Source organism: Lytechinus variegatus, chromosome 3 (genome assembly GCF_018143015.1).
Source record: "Lytechinus variegatus isolate NC3 chromosome 3, Lvar_3.0, whole genome shotgun sequence".
NCBI classification, from domain to species: Eukaryota; Metazoa; Echinodermata; class Echinoidea; order Temnopleuroida; family Toxopneustidae; genus Lytechinus; species Lytechinus variegatus.
Window position 1 is genome coordinate 23,655,572 of NC_054742.1, and position 19,271 is coordinate 23,674,842.

The 19,271-nt window shown below is 35.4% G+C and overlaps 1 protein-coding gene across 1 annotated transcript; it reads left to right on the forward strand.

Annotated features, from left to right (window-relative positions):
- Positions 1 to 3,775: 3,775 nt before the first annotated feature.
- On the forward strand, positions 3,776 to 18,346 carry LOC121410555 (sodium-dependent multivitamin transporter-like). The gene is made up of 14 exons (XM_041602723.1): positions 3,776 to 4,324; positions 5,642 to 5,861; positions 7,885 to 8,002; positions 8,682 to 8,749; positions 9,399 to 9,553; positions 9,961 to 10,101; positions 11,336 to 11,421; positions 12,755 to 12,801; positions 13,586 to 13,674; positions 14,237 to 14,394; positions 15,211 to 15,364; positions 15,873 to 15,963; positions 16,525 to 16,664; positions 17,360 to 18,346. The coding sequence occupies exons 1-14, from the start codon at positions 4,164 to 4,166 to the stop codon at positions 17,493 to 17,495; spliced, it is 1,764 nt and encodes a 587-aa protein (XP_041458657.1). The 5' UTR covers positions 3,776 to 4,163; the 3' UTR covers positions 17,496 to 18,346.
- The last annotated feature ends 925 nt before the right edge of the window (positions 18,347 to 19,271 follow it).

The following is a 19,271-nucleotide window of genomic DNA, read 5'->3' on the forward strand; positions in this document are numbered from 1 at the left end:
GCTCGCAAATCTTACTTTTCTGATGAAATTGAAAATAACAAAGATAATAAAAATTCATTATGGAATTCTGTAAATGAGATATTAGGTAAGAAAAAAGAAAACTATGATAACATCAATTTCGTAGAAAATGGTCAACACTTGCGAAACCCAAGTGATGTTGCTAATGCCTTTAATAACTTCTTCAATAATATCGGTCCAAATTTAGCTTCAAAAATAGTATCTAATGATAATGATTTTTCTGAATACTTAAACGACTTTCCGGAACATTCTTTATTTTTTAATCCGACTAACACTCATGAGATCTTAGAAATTGTTAGGTCTTTGAAACCAACTAAATCTTCAGGGCATGATGGAATAAGTGTCTGTTTATTAAAACAAATAATTCACTTTATAGCTTCACCGCTCATGCATATTTTTAACCTCTCTCTGTATCATGGCATTGTTCCCGATTCACTTAAGATTGCAAAAATAATACCAATATATAAGAAAGATGACCCATGTCTCACTTCCAACTACCGACCAATATCTTTATTACCGAGTATCTCTAAAATTCTTGAAAAAGTAGTTTACAAGCGATTGTATTCCTTTTTGAACAATAACAATATATTATTTCCAAATCAATATGGTTTCAGAGAGAATCACTCAACCAATTATGCAATTTTACAATTATTCGACAAAATATCTGATTCTCTCTCGAAAAAAGAACACAATGTTGGGGTTTTTATGGACTTATCAAAAGCATTCGACACTATGGATCACCGCATTTTACTTTCTAAATTAAAGAGATATGGAATCAGGGGGGTTGTTTTCACTTGGTTCAAAGATTACTTAAGTAATCGACGCCATTATGTTTCTTTCAAATCAAAAACATCCAATATTTGTACTATGAAATGTGGAGTACCACAAGGATCGATTTTAGGTCCCTTGCTATTTTTGATTTATATGAATGATATTGTAAATGCATCTCGAGAATTAACATATGTTTTATTTGCAGACGATACAAATGTCTTCTATTCCCACAAAGACTTAAGTATACTCGTCCCGACACTTAATTTAGAATTAAAGAAATTATCAAAATGGTTTAAAGCTAATAAACTCTCCCTAAATATAAGCAAAACAAATTTTATGTATTTTAAACACATTCAAACTAAACATATGTTCCTTAATATATACATAGATGACATCCCTATCATTGAAAAACAAGAAACCAAATTTTTAGGTGTATGGATTGACTCAAATTTAACCTGGAACAGTCACATTCACAATATTTGCATGATGGCATCCAGAGGAATAGGAATTTTGTTTAGATTAAAATACTATATCTCCCAAAAATCATTATTTATGCTTTATAATTCGTTCGTTTTATCTCACTTATCTTACTGCAACTTAGTATGGGGGTATGGTAATAAGGTAAAAATAGAAAGGATTTTCCGTCTCCAAAAGAAAGCACTCCGCATATGTACTCATTCACATTTCATTGCACATACTGATCCAATATTTCACAACTTAAAAACATTGAAAATTGAAGATATTAACATTTACCAAACGGCCATATTTATGTTTAAATTTTCATCCAATACAATCCCGATTCCATTTCGCAATTTTTTTGTTTACAACAAAGACATTCACAATTATCCAACACGGCATTCAACAGATCTCCACTTAACCAACCCAAGAATATTACTCGCTCATAAGACGATACGCCACCGTGGCCCAGACATTTGGAATGCATTGCCTCATGATATAAAACAATGTACATCTCTCTATTCGTTTAAAGCTTCGTTGAAAAAATTTCTTATATCTAAATATACCTAATTTAATTCACCTGCACTCACCCACATGCACACACTTGCACTTCTTTTTACCAATTTTTTTTATACCAATGTATATGTATGTATGTATGTATATATATATGTATATATATATATATATATGTGGGTATATATATATAAATATATTTAAATCTTATATTTCGTGACGATCAAATATAATTTATGATGGTTTTCATGTAGCCCCCTCTCCTGGCTGCTATTGCTTCAAGCACCTCTGTGCTTATAATAGCTGGCCCCTGTATTTTACCGAACTATATCACATGCTTAGGTATGATTTAATTATCAGTCTTGTTTGTATTATTTACATTGTATCTTTTAAATTGTCACATTTAATTTGTATTCATTCAATTATGTGAACATGTTAATCTATCATTGATTCCTGAATAAAATGCAGAAACTCCTGCAAAAAAAAAAAAAAAAATCATCTTCGAACGGCTGATCGGGAAAAATATGGTTAAAAGAAATTTTACCCCCCCCCTCTATTGGTGAAGGCTGGATCCGCCCCTGGAAAGGATGAGAAAATGTTCAAAATTTAAAGAACAAAAAAAATCTGTTTTGGAGCACTTTGCAGCTTTAATAGGATGCTTATGACAACATGCCTACCCCTTGGTGCTGGGTCTGGTCTAAGGCGTTTTTAAACATTGCAGATGTCCACGTTTTTATCAAATCGCGGGTACATACACATATTAACTTCAAAGCAGTTGCAGATAATAAACGAAATATTTTGAGGCAGCATAGCAATGTGGTTAAATTTGTAAAGTAGCCAGCGAGAGGAGCAAGCCAGAATAATTTGGCCTTTAATAAAAAAAATAATTATGTGATAGTAGCTTTAGAAATTTAGCCAAATTAAACATTAAGAGGGACGGTTTTAAATCTAGCCATGCAGCGTCAAACTTTACTTTGGTAACTTAGGACACAATAAAAGGGGATATTACTAGCCCTTGGCTAACCCTTTTTCAAGGATTTTTTTTGTCCTAAGTACGACCATCAACCATCCACCTTTCATCCCGTTCCAAGTTATGCTTTTCAATCCTCAGCCGGTCGTGTTCTTAAGTTCTTTTTTTTCCTCCCTTTTCTTCATACTCTGATTTTCCAATTTAGCGTTTGGCTATATATATACTTTCATTTCCCGTTTCTTTTTGCCCCTTTCTCCCATTTTGTCGCCATTCTCACCCGTGCCATTGACTTATAACTTTTTATTCTATCTCAATCTCTCTCTTTCTAATCTTACTAATAGAATAGTATACTATTATATTAGTATACTAATATGGTATCCTACTGAAATATATTTCAGTAGGATATTTTTTATTTCCTCACATGTTCTTCTTTCCAACCTTGTCCCGCTTTCCTTCAATTTTCCCTATGTATGTTCTTTCTTTCCCTTTCTTTTCACTTTTTCATTTCCCCTTCCCCTTTTCTGTCCCTCTTTTCTTTCTTTCTTTCTTTCTATCCTTTTCCCTTTCTCCCTTTTATCCTTTCCCCGTTTTCTTTTTTATTTCCCCGGTGAACTTCTGCCAAGGGAACAGCTTGCCCCCCCTCCGCCTGTTACGCCACTGGGGTATTTCATCTTATAAAGTGCAAAATTTCAGCTCAAACTATAGAAACTCTAGGCCTATATGAAATGTATACATGTATAAACGCACATGACAAGGTTACGATTCCATCTAATAAAAAAGGCAAACTGAGGTTGTATATTGCAGATTTGGTCTGTTTGGTTTTCAGATAGGGCCCTATACCTACTATAAGTCGACCTTACTTCAGTGCCCTATATCCTGCATATATAGTGAAAAGTTTGCCTACAAGGAGAGGAGGGGTGGGGGCCCGGGTGGGGGTACGTGTAATAATTCATATCCCTTCCCCTCCTCTAGATACGCGATCGCCAACAATCTGAGCGACCTGACCTTAATTTTGACCTTTTGATCCTTCTCATTAACGACCGTGTCGACCCTGTGAAACTGAAGCATAGCGCAATAAAACCTTCCACTTTATTTTCAAGTGGAACTTACTCGCTCAGTGGTTGCCGAGTGGTTGAAATTCAATGTGCTTTCTCTCTAAGAAATTAGTAATTGATTTACCTTTCTGAAGACAGGGTAATCGAATAAATTCGTGACTATATAAATAGGAGTATATATCCATGGTTCTACCATGTCAACAGTGACTCTCCTTTCTTCAAAGTAACATCGCGACTGCACCCCAACTGCACTGCACCCCACAGGACTCTTATAATCGAAGTTTAATCTAACCCAGTTAATAACGAACTCCATTGGAAAAAAAATATAATAAGAAGTTCCCCAAACGCAACATTGATACTTTTGCATTTAACCCGTCATCATGGAAATGGATTCGAACACGACAATGAACTCGACATTGTCCGGGGATACAGAGCCATTTACGGCCATCGACTACGTGGTTTTCATTAGTATGTTGGTAGCTTCGATCATCACAGGACTCTATCACGCTTTTGCTGGGGGAGGACAGAAAACGACTTCAAGGTATGTGCATTTGAAACATATAAAGTAATGTAATCGTTGCGTGATTTCGATTCAGTTTGTACTACATTCATAAAATGCGGTTCAAATCTTTTTTTACACTGGTGCTCAAAAGTTAGTAAACCCCACCAGAAAATGAACATAATTATTTAAAGTGTTTATAAGTTCTGTCATGTTTTAGATATTCATTGTGAAGTCATGAAGGTGATGAAATGTTATTCAACATTGTACATTGTAGGCCTAGTGTTGTTGTTTGTATTCAACACTGGATAGGAATTTTGTGGTGGGGTTCACTTACTTTTGAGCGCAACTTCTTGTGTACGGAAATCTTAATTTGATATCATATTCTTGCACATGGGTTTAACATTACCACAACTCGATGATAACATTCATAGGATGATTATATAAGTATAGGAAGAACATATTCAGCTATTATAAATTTTATCTAAATAGTGGCGATGATGGTGGTGGTGATGGCGTGATGATGATGATGATGGTGGTGGTGGTGATGATGATGATGATGGTGGTGGTGCTGCTGCTGCTGATGATGATGATGAGGATGATGATGATGACGATGGTGGTGCTGGTGATGTTTGTGGTGGTGACGATGATGACAATGATGAACTGAGATGATGGTGGTGGTAGTGTGGTTGTGGTGGTGGTGGTGGAGATGATGATGTTAGTGGTAGTGGTGGTGGTGGTGGCGTCACAGTGATCAGTGGTACCTGAACGTTTTGCTCAGACAATGAGTTGGGGGTCAAACCATGGTTCGACTCCCTAACTCTATTGGCGCATTGCAAGAAACTTGCGATCAATTGCAAGTACATTTTAGTTCCTATATCAATCAGAAGTTTAATGAGATTGATTGCGAATTTGCGTTTAATTTCTCGTCTGCTATATGAAACGAGCAGTTTAATCAGATTTGCTCCAGTTAGAATTGATTTATCAACTGTAAAACTGCGAAAGAAAATTTGCAATTGATTTGAAATATTTTCTTGCAACACCCCCTAATGGTAAACACAGCAACGATAGATGATGCTGATAGTTCCAGATCTCCTTTTGTGAATGATATATACTCTTACCATTGCCTCGTCAAAATAGTATACAAATGATATTTCAGGAAACATTCTTCTATTTTTAGCGAACTCCATGTATCTCTTACTTGTTCAGTTCAGCTTTGATATGCAATTAAAAAATGCCTAATTGCTGTAATATAATGAACATCGTAAACTATGAGTCGAAGTCTATATGCATTGCAAAAACATTTTGTCATTTTTTTTCACAACCAGTTATATCTGTTACATTATCTCTTGCCACAAGTTACCTACTCGCTGATCGTAGTATGAATGGTTTCCCCATCGCGTTGTCGACTGCTGTTTCATTTCTGTCCGCCATCACTCTCCTCGGCATACCGTCTGAGATCTACACCTATGGTGTCCAGTATTGGTGGACCAGTTTCGCCTTTATCATCAAGATGTCTATCACTGCGGTGATATTCATACCTGTTTACTACGGGCTTGGTTTAATCAGTGCATATGAAGTGAGTACTCGACATCGAAACTACCTGCTTTTTAAACATTATAGAGAGACCACCTAGCCTGAAAATATATATATGAATTGCACATATAATATAAATGTAAACTGGCAAGATACTAGATATCATCAAAAGAAATTTAACTATAACTCGTGGGATGTTAAAAACTTGCATCATTTCGATGAAAGAAAAATATAAATGCATATTCTTAATAGATCATGATTGGTTTATTCAATTCACCACTTTTCTTTTACCAAATTCTTATCATATTTTTCTGAGTATCCCTTTACTTTATTTCAGGTCAACTACTGATGATAAATTGGCATTTCGTCTCCGAACGACTTGTCAAGATCAAATGGTCCAGTTTATTGTCCAGTGACCATAGCGTCCAATAGATTGCCACTTTGTCTATAATTTCTGCTCTCAAATCTGACCTGACCAAGGGAGGCACTTTATACCAAGTTTGGCATTTTATACCACTCCATGAATTCACTTTTCTGTTTTTAAAAGTTTTTTTTTTTTTTATTGATCCAGTTTATCAAATTCTGGGTTATTTTATGCCAATAATGTGTTCTTTGGGTGAAAACTTCCCCAGTGTTCGATATTTTTTTTTAACCAATTGTTATGTGGACAGTATGTTGCTCAACATTTTAAGAGTGTGGGTAAGTTTATAGCTACCAGAATCTAAGTATTCACTCTTCCATTTTTTATGATGTTTACAGTCCGGAAAGTTGATTTATTCATATCGGACACCCATGACAGAATGATAAAAAAAGCATGAACAAAATCGACAATTATATTTTTTTACTTAATTCACTACATGCTTTGGTTAAATAATCATGTAAGACCCCGCTATGACCATACAACACTTATTTAGATATAAATGTAATAGGCATATGATTTATACAAAATAGCTGGTGCTGGTTATAGTGGTATGCTTTATGGCGAAACAATATTTGAGAAACTAAAAACGTACAGAGTTCAGTGATCTAATTACACAGTTCTTACGAAACTATTTGTAAAAGGGGGTGGGGACATCGACTAATCCTCGCATAATGCGTATATAGGGGGCAAGGAGCACTAAGGAGGGGATGTGGGAGAGGGAGAAAGAATGAATAAGAATATGTAATGTAGATGCCTGTCAGGTGCCTCCTTTTACCTCTATATAATCATTTGATTAAAGGTCAATTCTGCTCCAGGAAAATGCCGACTCCAATAGATAGAGGAAAATCAAACTAGCACAGTGCTGAAAATTTCATCAAAATCGGATGTAAAATAAGAAAGTTATAACATTTTAAAGTTTCGCTTTTTTTCACAAAACAGTGATATGCACAACTTGGTGAGTCAATCGATGATGTCCATTACTCACTATTTCTTTTGTTTTTTATTGTTTTTATTATACAATATTTCAATTTTAAAAGATTTGACAATAAGGACTAACTTGACTGAAACATGTAGTACTAAACAATGCTAATTCCATATGTTCAGGGAGGAATTATTCGTTGTATCACTTGACAATGAGGAGAAAATCAGAATGTATTGTATGATATAATAAAATACAAAAGAAATAGTGAGTGGATGACGTCATAGTCTCCTCATTGCACACCAGCAAGGATGTACATATAACTGTTTTGTGAAATTAACCTAAACTTTACAATGTCATAACTTTCTTATTTTACATCAGATTTTGATGAAATTTTCAGTGTTATGCTTGTTGGATTTTCCCCTTTTTATTCAAATCAACTTTTTGTTGGGATGGACTGGTCTTTTAAAAGAAATGAGACCTGGTCAGCTAGTTCGACTGGTTCCCCTTTTAAAATACTCTTAATATAAGCCGTGCAGCTGATTAGAAGCTTCATGAAACTTTCCCCGGAAATTTTCCTCTTGTTCATATACCACCATCCTGTATTCATTAAAACTCAACCAGAGTAAAGTCGTTCAGGAGCATGTTTAACAAATTGGGGGCAGATGGAATCATACGAAATTTGAAAAAGTACTCTCTTTCGAAGCATTTTGTGTTATCTTTCAGTATCTTCATCTCCGATTTGGTGTGATTGTACGGATTGCTGGGACCGTTTTGTTCATTCTACAGACGGAGTTCTACATGGCTATAGTGATATACGCCCCTGCATTGGCAATCCAAGCAGGTACACAGACCTATTATACAATAAAAAATTGTATAAACTCACATCTCATTAAGAGTCAGGGGTTGGGGCTATATTAGGAGCCATTCTTGGTATATTTTCTGAATTGTGTCATAATGGGGTGGTGTCTAAAAATTAATGTTGAAGTATATAAACGGTCTTCGATTGATCAATGATTTTTTTATACACATTAAATGAAATAATGCAGGTCAAGTCCTTGATGATAAAATGGGGGAAAATCCACAGTGTATGGATATGATGTACATCGATAGGTTTCAATTTAGATACCTCGATGTCTGTGATTAGGGTATATTGGGTTGACTAAAAATTAATTTATGATATCCGCAAATTTAGCTATTGCTTTCCGAGGCTGATGATGAAAACTTTCAAAATGCAAGTACAGTATTTCATAAAATCTGCCTGCAATTCACCAGTTCTGGTACAGTATGATACTTTATCCTTGTTGTATACAAGTACAAACAATGATAAGGGACCCAAGATCTTGTATTTCAATTAATTTATGGTGAATATCCTCTTTTGCTTGTATAAAAATCGAAGCCACGATACACAATATTTTCATATTTATTCATGACGAAATAAATATAATCTATTATGAAGTTTTGATCTGACGATGAAGGTGAAGCATTTAATAATTATGATTATCCTCATCATCCATTTTTAGTAACTGACCTACCAATTTATGCAACTATCCTTCTGAGCGGAGCAGTATGCGTCATTTATACAGCATTGGTAACGTATAGTGGATTTGATATATTGTTTATATAGAAATTATGTTTTATATTCACTAATAACTTTATACGAAATTTGTGATACTTTAAGTGGTAATTTGTTTTATGACGAAATAAAATGATCAAGAAATACATCGGAGTATATTATGGGTAATTATTAGAGAGAGATGGAGAGAAGCTCAGAGATCGATCTGAATGTGCACCTGCTTAAAGTGATCAAATACTTTCTTTCTCAAAAGAAAGGACATATTTGTTTTAACGGAATTTAGCATTGGCGATGAGTCAATGAACAGCTGAGCCAACTGGATCTGGAAATCATTTTATGAAGTGATATATTACTGACGCTGTCATAGCTGCCGAAATCCTTGCATCTGATTGGCTAAAAGTTGAATGGTCAGTGGAAGTCACTGTCAAGACTATTCATAAGTTGTTCCATGAAAATAGTCAAATTGACCGGTTGCCAAATAAAAAGGAGACCCCCTTCACCCATGAAAACGTCGTGAAACGGAAAGAAGGGGAGACAGCTGGAAGAGATGGTTGCTAACCAAATCACAGGCCTAAACAAAATAAAGGAGATATACGATGACTGGACAAGATGTGTCTTAAAGTTGTATTAATTAAAATCATGGTCGCTTTTATTACCCAAATAGGGAGGAATCAAGGGTGTTATTTGGGCTGACGTCTTCCAATTCGCCGTCCTCTTCGTTTCCTTCGTCATCGTAGTCGTACTCGGTTCTATCCGCACTGGAGGTTTTGACTACGTTTGGGAGTACAATAAACAAAATGGTCACCTAAATTTCTGGTGGTTAGTATTATATAGTTCCATTGTAATATTTTGTTAGCCAATGCTTCTTGGTTTCACAATTACTAATAAATTACTAATGATTGGCCTCTAAGAAGTTCGAGACAGAACAAAGCACTACAGGGTGCATTAAACTTTATTTTTGTATTGGTGGGAGTGTGGAAGTTATGAATTATAGTGATCCATACAGCATGTCAAATGTAAACACAGCAGAAGATGGAAGAGCTAGAGCTCTGACCACACAAGGAAGTATGTCGACACATTTAAACAGAATGGTCTTCAATATTGATATGCATGAGGCATGTCAGGCATGGCTCTATTATTGGATTAATGGTTTATCAATATTTCAATCGCACAAGATTGATTCTTTACATCTTGCCTTCATTTTTGCTTCTCGTAATTGAATTCAGGTTTTCCTTAGATCCTACCGTACGTATAACATTCTGGGGATCAACAATCGGAGCAGGATTTGGTGGACTCACCCAGTACGCCGTCAGCCAAATAGCAATCCAACGCTTCCTCACTGCCAAGTCTATCAAACACGCACGCAGGTGGGTTGGGGGGGGGGGGGGGGTTGAGGTAAAAAAAAAAAAAGGCGAACGGTCACTCAATGAAATGAGGGGGGATGACCCATAGCTCCGTAGGGGAAAGTGTTGGGAATATCTCATCCCTCAACTCCTGCGATGCTCTACTACGAATATAATGTTATGAAAAAGATGAATTCAAAATCGATGTTATTTCAGCTTTCTAAAATACTACCCTTAAAGCTGATCCGTGTAGTCCAATGACCCAATGAAAGGGGCAGGGATGAGGAGTGCCACCACAGCCAATACCTCCCCCCCCCTCGGCTGGCCCGCTCCCTCCCCCTCCCTGAAAGTTGTAATGTCGTTTTTTGTGTAAAAATCTCATGTGGCATTACGGTCACGGATCCCACCAATCCCCAAAAATGGTTAAGTCTCTCGCTGATGCCTGCCAAATGTACTTTGGTATATCAAATAGATTTATTTTGTTGAAGGCAAACTCAGGGATCTTTTATATGGAGGCAACTTTGAACCCGTTGAATTAAGAGTTGGAGTCGCCTTATTTTATGATTATGAGTTATAGTACATTCAGTGTTTTGTTCAAAAGAACACTGAAATCATAATACTGATTTTGTGTATATGTAACACCCGTTAACATGATTATTGATTGTGCCTAGGAAATGCGTTGAATGTGTAAATCCATAATCCAGTTCTCTACGTGGCGTAACTAATTTCATGTCGAACCGAAGTATCCACATCTAAAACACGTAGCCAAAAAAAACCCCCATTAACACTTGATAATTAAATTGTCTAATGAAAAAGGTTCAAATTGCAGCTTAAGTGACGTAATGTTGGACACCGCTGTATATGTTTTAGCTATACGGTTGTGACAATGACGAAGACGATTATTATTTACTCTTTAAATACAAGAGTTAATGTGGTTCCTATCACACAGACTACTAGGGACTAGTCCCATCTCTATATAGAGTGAATGTCATTTCCTTTAATTTGGAATGAATTGTCAGTCTTTTCGCTCCAAAGGGAGCATATCCATCGATAACGATATACAATTCACTGCAAAGAGACTGGTCCCTCGTCCAGCTCCAGGACCAGACCAGTGCCCTTTTGCATTTTCGTTTTCATATAACATTCGCAGATAGTGAAAATGATAGTTTAATAAGCTATGTTAGTTCACTGATGGCTGTGATGTTGATCAAAGCAAAAACCTCCTCTCTTACATGCCTTACTTTAATTTTTATTTCAGGTCATTGTGGTATGGTATACCATGTTCATGGTTCATGGTAACGTTGGTGTCAATCAGTGGTCTTGTCATGTATGCTTACTACAACAGTAAGTAAATATTACCCCTTAACATGCTTAACTTAAGCCCGTCTCACACAATGCGATCCGGTGCTATACGCGATTTTTCTAGAAATCGCATTTTGCATTAAATGTGAAAGTTCCAAGAAGTAAAACTATTTCATTGAAAGTTTGGCGTATTGTTAAGAGAACTATATACAATCATATCTTTACTTTGCAACAATCCCCATGGTTGTAGTAAAGTCCAAGTCGCAGCCAATGATGACGTCATCACGATTTGGAATCAGGGAGGCTCGAACTGGACTGAATTTCGATTCAATAGTTCTACCACTATTCTGAACTCTGATCCGTAATATTTTATTTGTTGGAATATCATATCAAATGTTATCACAATTAATTTGAAATTTGGATCACAACGAATCGTGTGAGACGGGCTTAAGGTTATAAAGTCCCAATAAATGCCTAGGAATATACAGTCATCATTGACCAGACGATAATATCCTTTATGACAAGTAATTTTGAATTAGGAGTTCATTATACTCTTTTGTTTGATATTATGTTACATTAACTAAAAAAAAACCCTCCAAATCAATGACCACCGGCCGGGTGTGGCATCGTTACATTCGTTTACGTATGCAACAAATATTATTCAAAACCAAGAAAAAAAATATGAATCATATTTGAAACAGAATTATTTTCTCATAAAATAAGATATATCAAGTAGCTGCGCCACCAACGAATCTGTGATTTGCTTTTATTACATTATTTATATTTTCTCTTTTCTCCTTTTTCCTCATTTCTTTCCTTTTCTGTTTGGTCGCCCTCCCCTCTCATTTCTTAAAATCAAGTGTAGCGCGGCCCTTGACCAACATAAATTGCTGGATATTTTCGAATCTGGGTATAAAGGATGTCATCTTAATGAAAAGTTTCATTCAATGAAAACATCAATGATATGTGGTATTATTGGTAGCTATCATTGAATAAAATAATAACTTTCATAAAACGATGCGTGGTATCTTCCTGTCATCAGATGTGCCCCCCCCCCTTTTTAAAATACCGGTAAATGTTGACAAGAAATGATGGCATTGTCGCCGCAAAAATGTGACTACTATAGAAAATAAAATTATCATTTATTTGGTAAGAACAAAAAAATCATGACGGATTCAGGTGAGGACCATCCAGGGATGGAGCCCACCCCCAACAACATGCCTTTGAATCCGCCACTGCCCGCTATGTACGTTCTGATATTCATGTGCATGTTCGTTTTTCTAATGATGTATGCAAGTATTTAATTTACTGACCTCTTCTTATCTGACCGTTTCCTTCTATCGACCTTTTCTTATCCTTCCATTTTGTTATTTAGATGACGAAACTGGGAGAGGTGAACCAAATTATACAAAATCTGATCAGGTACGAATCAAATTATCATTCACAGCAAAAACTGTGTTGTTATCCGGTGTACATAGAGGACCACACCAGTTATTTTACACCAGTGTTAAATTGGTGGTGTTAGTTTTACACCTATAGGTGTTATTACAACACCTTTTGTTGTTACATTTACACTCTTTGGTGTTATGTTTAATCTCTAGGGTGTAATTTTAACACCTCATGGTGTGATCCTCTATTAACACCAATTATTGGTGTCAGTTTTAACACCACAGTTTTTACAGTGTTGATATTGAAGGTATAAACTTAATGAAATCCGATATGTTTTTGATACAATTTTTAAATGTTATCGAGAATGTGCGACTAGTAAAATAGAAAAGAAACTTTCAAACTTGACAGAGAGTGTACTTTTCAAGAATTCTTAGTTTTTAATATATTCTATTCTGTACTATGTTTATTGTCAAATCATAATGTCATAAAGTCAACCGTCAAGCAATATTATCATGGGATCATAATTAGACACTAGCTGGAATACCTTTGATTTTGAAATGATGTTTACTTGTAGATGTTGAAGGTCACTTAAATTGTACCTTACAAGTCATAGTCTTCACATACTGACCACATGAATATCATCTCATACAAACATCAGTTATACTTTACTTTTGTTGACACTCTGACTAAATTAGCCGTTATATTAAATTTTTTAATAAAAACGTCATGTCGCTTAATTCATCTATATATGATACAGAAAGAAAAGGCATCACTGTAAATACACCTTTTAGTCCATATAATTCTTCTACTTTGTCAGATCTTGATATTCTTTGTGAGTCAAGAGTTTGGAAAGATTCCAGGAATCCAAGGCCTCTTTATCGCCGCGCTGTATGCAGGAACGATCAGGTATTATGGATAGAAGTAATACTTGTGAATATGTTTTTTCAAAATTCTTATAATTTCAAGTATAATATGAATGCGATGAAGAAAAGGTACTTTCCATCCAATACTTATTTTTTTTGTGTAAAGGTTGCAGAAATCATATTATTTCTCGATTCATTTGCCCCGATGAACAACTCTTTTCACTCACCAAAACTTCTAAACATGGGGTATATGAGCCCTATAGTTTTGTTCTGATTGATACCCACATAGATACACTGCAGATTGATATCATGAATATGTATACTGTCGATATCTTTTCACCCCCCCCCCCAAAAAAAAAGGACAATAATAATTATAACAATAATAATAGTAATAATAAATAAAATAATAATGATAATAGATAAATTAAAAAAATAAATGAATAAATAAATAAATAATTACAACTGGTTATAACAACATAATCAATGGAATAATTGCAAATAAATCAAGGGAATTACGATCATACATTGTATAATAACAAATATTTACAGTACATAAAAGTATAGACAGGAAATTATATCTTTATGAGTATCCATGCGTTTTATAGCACAGTGACTTCTGGTTTGAATTCACTCGCTGCTGTGACTCTTGTTGACATCGTCAAACCGTGGAGGAGGTGGAGGTCGAGTCGTGTAGGGGAGGTCGTTGAGTATGAAGAGACGGCTGAGCAAGACCATCTCGATACAAGACTCTCAAAAATATACAGTAAGAACATTGTCATGTATACACATTTAAAATGTTGGGCAACGTGCACTGTGTTGGATAATGTATGTTGGTAAAAATATATGGGCAATTATTTGCAAACTGAGCAAATTTTATAACCCAGATATTTTTTAAAACACAGTTTGGGCAGATTTTAACCAATAGTTGTGTGGACAGTACTATGTTGCCCAGGGTTGCTTAAAAGTTGGGCTTTTTTGCCCAATTATTTTAGGAGTGTAGAGTGGGGCGTCGCGACAAAGTTCAATTCCAAATCAAGAGTTTGTCAAACTCGACATAGATACATTCGTATCAGAACGATGTGCTTGCAACGAAAATAACTTTGAAAATGACCAAGGAGTCATACGCAAGATAACTTGTAACATAGTTATAATGCTGCAGATAATCGTGTGAACGTTATAGAGCAAGTTTCTTGCGCCATAAGACATTTCCCTGTCTCTTACTTTTTCATTATTTTTGAATAAATATATTTCTTCCATCTCTCCCGAGATTAGCACATGGACATGGACCCCCTCTCCCCTTTCTCGATTTCCTGATGAGGATGGAAAAGAAGAACAAAAGGAGGAACAACAGGAGAAAGAAGAAGAGGAACAAGGAGAGGGGATAGTGATGAATTTACTCAAATCGGAGTATAAACTTGTACTGTAATATTTTCTTCATATATTTTCAAACGACTTTTTGGCTTTCCTAAATCATTTGAAAATATTTATCCCCTTTCACATAAATGTGATTTTTTCATATTAATGCGAGATACAAAGATGTTAATATTTCTAATTTTCGCTTTCCTTTCATGTTTTGTAGCGGTTATTTATGGTGGTATCACGATTGGGCTTTCTTTCGTCGCCACGAAGTTGGGAACATTGATTCAGATGACAAACTCCATACTAGGACCTATAGGTGGACCCATTGTCGGCGTCTTCTCACTTGGTATGCTCTACAAGAGAGCAAATTCTGGGTAAGTTTATTTTGAAAACTTTTTTTTTTATTTGGGAGAAAAAAGGGGGATGTGCGTTGCGCTGGCTTATTGCAGTTCAGCAAGTACTAATATCGGCAATCCATTTCATATTCTTAACAAGATCTGAATGTGATAATGAATAAAAATACAATACTTAAATTCTTGAAACGTTAAGATGGCTTTACGTGTGCTTATTTCACTTGAAAAAAGTCTCTTTTTAAGGGTGCGTTACTAGAACCATGACATTGATAATTCTAAAAACAAAATCGAAAAACGGTAATAAAAATAATGTGGCGTGGAAAGATTTGCTGCGGACATTATCGCGTAACATTTAAGGAGACGGCAAGAGGGACAGATATAGGTTTATATGGCCAAGGCTTTTTTTTTAAATAATAATAAATATTAAAAAAAAACCGATTGTGTGCTTCTTCTTTATCCTTTTTGGCATTGAACATTTATACTTTTGAAAACAATTTGCGAATTCGTCTTTCCTCTTTTGGTCATTTAGAGGAGCAATTGCAGGTCTTATCGTTGGATCTGTCGTTGGAATAGGATTGTCTGTTGGATCGGCCATTGACTCTGATTTATGGATCTTGAAGGTATGATATATGTTCTGTTTCCCTGATACACCCCCCCCCCCCTGAAAATCTTTCTCAAAATTAATATAGGCCTACTCTCATAAATTCATGAAGGAATTTTATTTTTAAAGAGACAGAATGGGGGCTATATTTTAAAAAGATCAATGCAATTAAATGATGTATATGAAAAAAGGATAAATATAAAGGGCTCCCCCTGTGATAAAAAAAATGAAAAAGAGAAAAACGAAACAAGAAGAATAACATGAAAAGAAGAAAGAAAAGTATAGTGAACAGTCACTGTTATTTAACTGTATAACTCCATATTTTTTAGAACAGAAAATAACAATGCATTTAGGTCATCTTGATTTCATCCGTGGATAGAACTATACCCATTTAGATGACTATTAAATGCATGACTAAATAAATTGATTAGCCAGCAGTACAATAAATGAATATTAATTAATCTTGCAATATTATGTGCACTAATATTTAAATGAGATTAATTTTAATGGTTATCCTCTGTGGTGTAAATGACCTTCTTTAGTGATGACGAAATCATGATTTCTTTAACATTTGATATAGATATCGTTTATGTGGTATAGCATGATATCGTGTATAACAACGATAATCATTGGGATCCTGACCAGTGAGATAATACGTCTGTTCAGTGAAAAAGAGAGAAATCGTCAGATTGACCCACTCTTGTTGGCTCCTTTCCTTCGGTAAGTTTTTCAAGGATTTACAAAACAAAACGTACAGAATCACTCCTATTGTTGGACCAGGGCCCTGGGAAGCGGGGTGCTGAAGAACCCCAAAAATTACCTTGGGTGCATGCAGCGTGTATCATTATCCATAATAGGCAGCACCCCAGGTATTCTGGAAGGTTTTTTTTTCTCGCTTTTCAAATTTACTTGAGCACCCACTAAAAATCGTTCCCAGGGCCCTGTGTTGAACCATGAAGTCAACATGATAACTGTGGCGTCGAAACATTTTTTCTTCTGAATTTTCTAAATGTATACAAATCAAATACAGTAGGCCGATGTCACAGCAGCTGCAAGTAATTCGAAAATCTGAAGATTGCATCAGAGGCCAAACCAAGTAGTTATTATCTGAATAACAAATCCACGATGTATCTTTGCGAAAGGGAGAAAGAAAAGCATATTACATGTTGACAATTAATTGATTGAACTTTCACAATAGCAAGTTACAATGCAAGTTACTTTGAAAATAAGATGGTGGTAGGCCTATATTCAATCAATGATATTGAGAAATCCATGCTACATATCTTTCCCATTTTATTCAACATGTACTATTTTATCTGAAAAAATAAGGACATGCATGTATTCAAATCTCATATGCGTAACAAACGAGGAATACAAAATATACACCAGATTTATTATATTCTATTTTTTTTCAGTCCGAAGTCCCTGAACACACTTCCTAGCGGTGGCTCGTTTGAGTTGGATGTGAAAGATGAGAAGAATGAATCGGAAGAAAATACCAACATTTCAGAAGATGTAAAAAGGGGAAAGAGTGATTATAAAAATGACTAGTGGAAAACATCGTCAGTACCACTGTAAATGTTTTTCAGACTTAAGAAGAGAATAGTTTGGAGCTACAGAGGGGTGAAATTCAGAGGATATCTGTTTACAGATACTTGGGGAGGGGTAACTCATGTATGGGGAATGAGGGCAAGGTGCAGGTCGTTGATTTTCACCGAAATTAGTCCATGACAATTTGAAATTATCGAGAGTTAAGGGTAAAAAAATCAGGCGAATATTCCCCTAAACATTCTTTTTACCACTTTTTAAATGTACGTGATTGCATTTTGGCGTCATACAAAATAATCAAACTGATACCACTAAAATGCAACGTACACAAACACAAACAACACACCAATATGTTCTCCATTACATAAATTTGAATCACGAAAGCAATTTAAGTGATGGAGACAAAGTAAGTTCTGTAAGTAATAGGCCTATATCCTATATCACTTTTGTTACATTGTGATTAAAAAAGAACAAAAACATTTAATAAAGGTCTACTGTGTGCGTAGGCATACATTTGTAATGGGCAATGAAGATGATGCTTTCCTCTTGTGTATTAATAAGGTAAATTGTGACATTTTCTTATCATATTGATTGTTAATATGTGAATTATAAAGTTGTTTTGTAAAATGTGGTTTATCATGTAAACATTTATGTACCTTGCACACCGTTTGCATTATCAATTATAGAGAGTGGTTATTGAACAGTGAGACATGTCGAAAAATATCTGAAAGCTGATCTATTTTTGCCTTCTGGAACCGAGCTGTCCCTGGACAAAATATATGAACAATCCAACAAAAAGACCAAAATCTTCAAATTCATAATTATTAAAGTACCTGTTATTCGTATATCATTATATATCAGGCGCGCCGGAACACTTTCAGTTTTGGGGGGGGCAAAATCCTGAAGGGGGCACAATATTTTTGACAGCGTGAGATACCGAAGCGATCGAGCGGGAGAGGCTATGGCCCCCCCCCCCACGGTAAGGATTTTGTGTAAAATGGAGTATAAAAGTTGCGTTTTTATATGCATTCAAAAATAAATTTCTTGAGAATTAAACAGTCTTGGAGTTCTTTTTGCTCCTTCTGTTTCCTCCCTTCTGACCCAGCCTGGTGTTTCTTCATGACCAGGGTCGCAGTTCCAGCAAATTACGAGCCTTATTGCAAACGAAATTGTTTCAAACCAGTGTAATATAGGCCTTTTAAAGACTTTAACATGTTTAAGATGACAAACATGACCGTACGCAGCCGGGGGCCGCCGATCGAGAGGGCAAAATTCACCAAAAGTGTGCACGAAATCCTTCAATTTCATTCTAGAAAATGCAAAAGCTCCCCCATCACAAATCCCCTCGCTCTTACGTTTCTTCGAAAATTTAGGTCTTGCAGCCCCACCCACTCCCGGGTTTTTTTTTTATTTTTGCAAACGTCCATGAATAACAAAAGCTGAGATGAACCAGAGAACATAGCTGCCATCTCGATCTGATTAGTAACAGGTAATGGGAAGAAGTTTTGGAATCTAAAATACATAAGTGCTATATATGAGCTGAAATAGTATCAGACAAAACGCCTTCCAATCATGCCAATGGAAAGGAATAGAGGAAATACGGGGCTGTGAAAATATCTTAAGATTTTTTTTTATAGTAGAGCACTACTGTAACGCTTATTTTTTTCTTTTATATTCTTTACATTTTTATTCATATCTCGGATAATATCTTCCGGTCAAGAAGACACTTTCACAGATGATTTTATTTTTTTCATGTCTAAACATTATCTCTAAGTTGCT

What these genes read in the sequence shown, in the direction of transcription:
- LOC121410555 (XM_041602723.1), top strand. Translation starts at nt 4,164, where the DNA reads ATGGAAATGGATTCGAACACGACAATGAACTCGACATTGTCCGGGGAT. An exon ending in GGTCACCTAAATTTCTGGTG is followed by an intron (nt 9,554 to 9,960) that starts GTTAGTATTATA and finishes AATTGAATTCAG; the next exon opens with GTTTTCCTTAGATCCTACCG. An exon ending in TACAAGAGAGCAAATTCTGG is followed by an intron (nt 15,365 to 15,872) that starts GTAAGTTTATTT and finishes TTGGTCATTTAG; the next exon opens with AGGAGCAATTGCAGGTCTTA.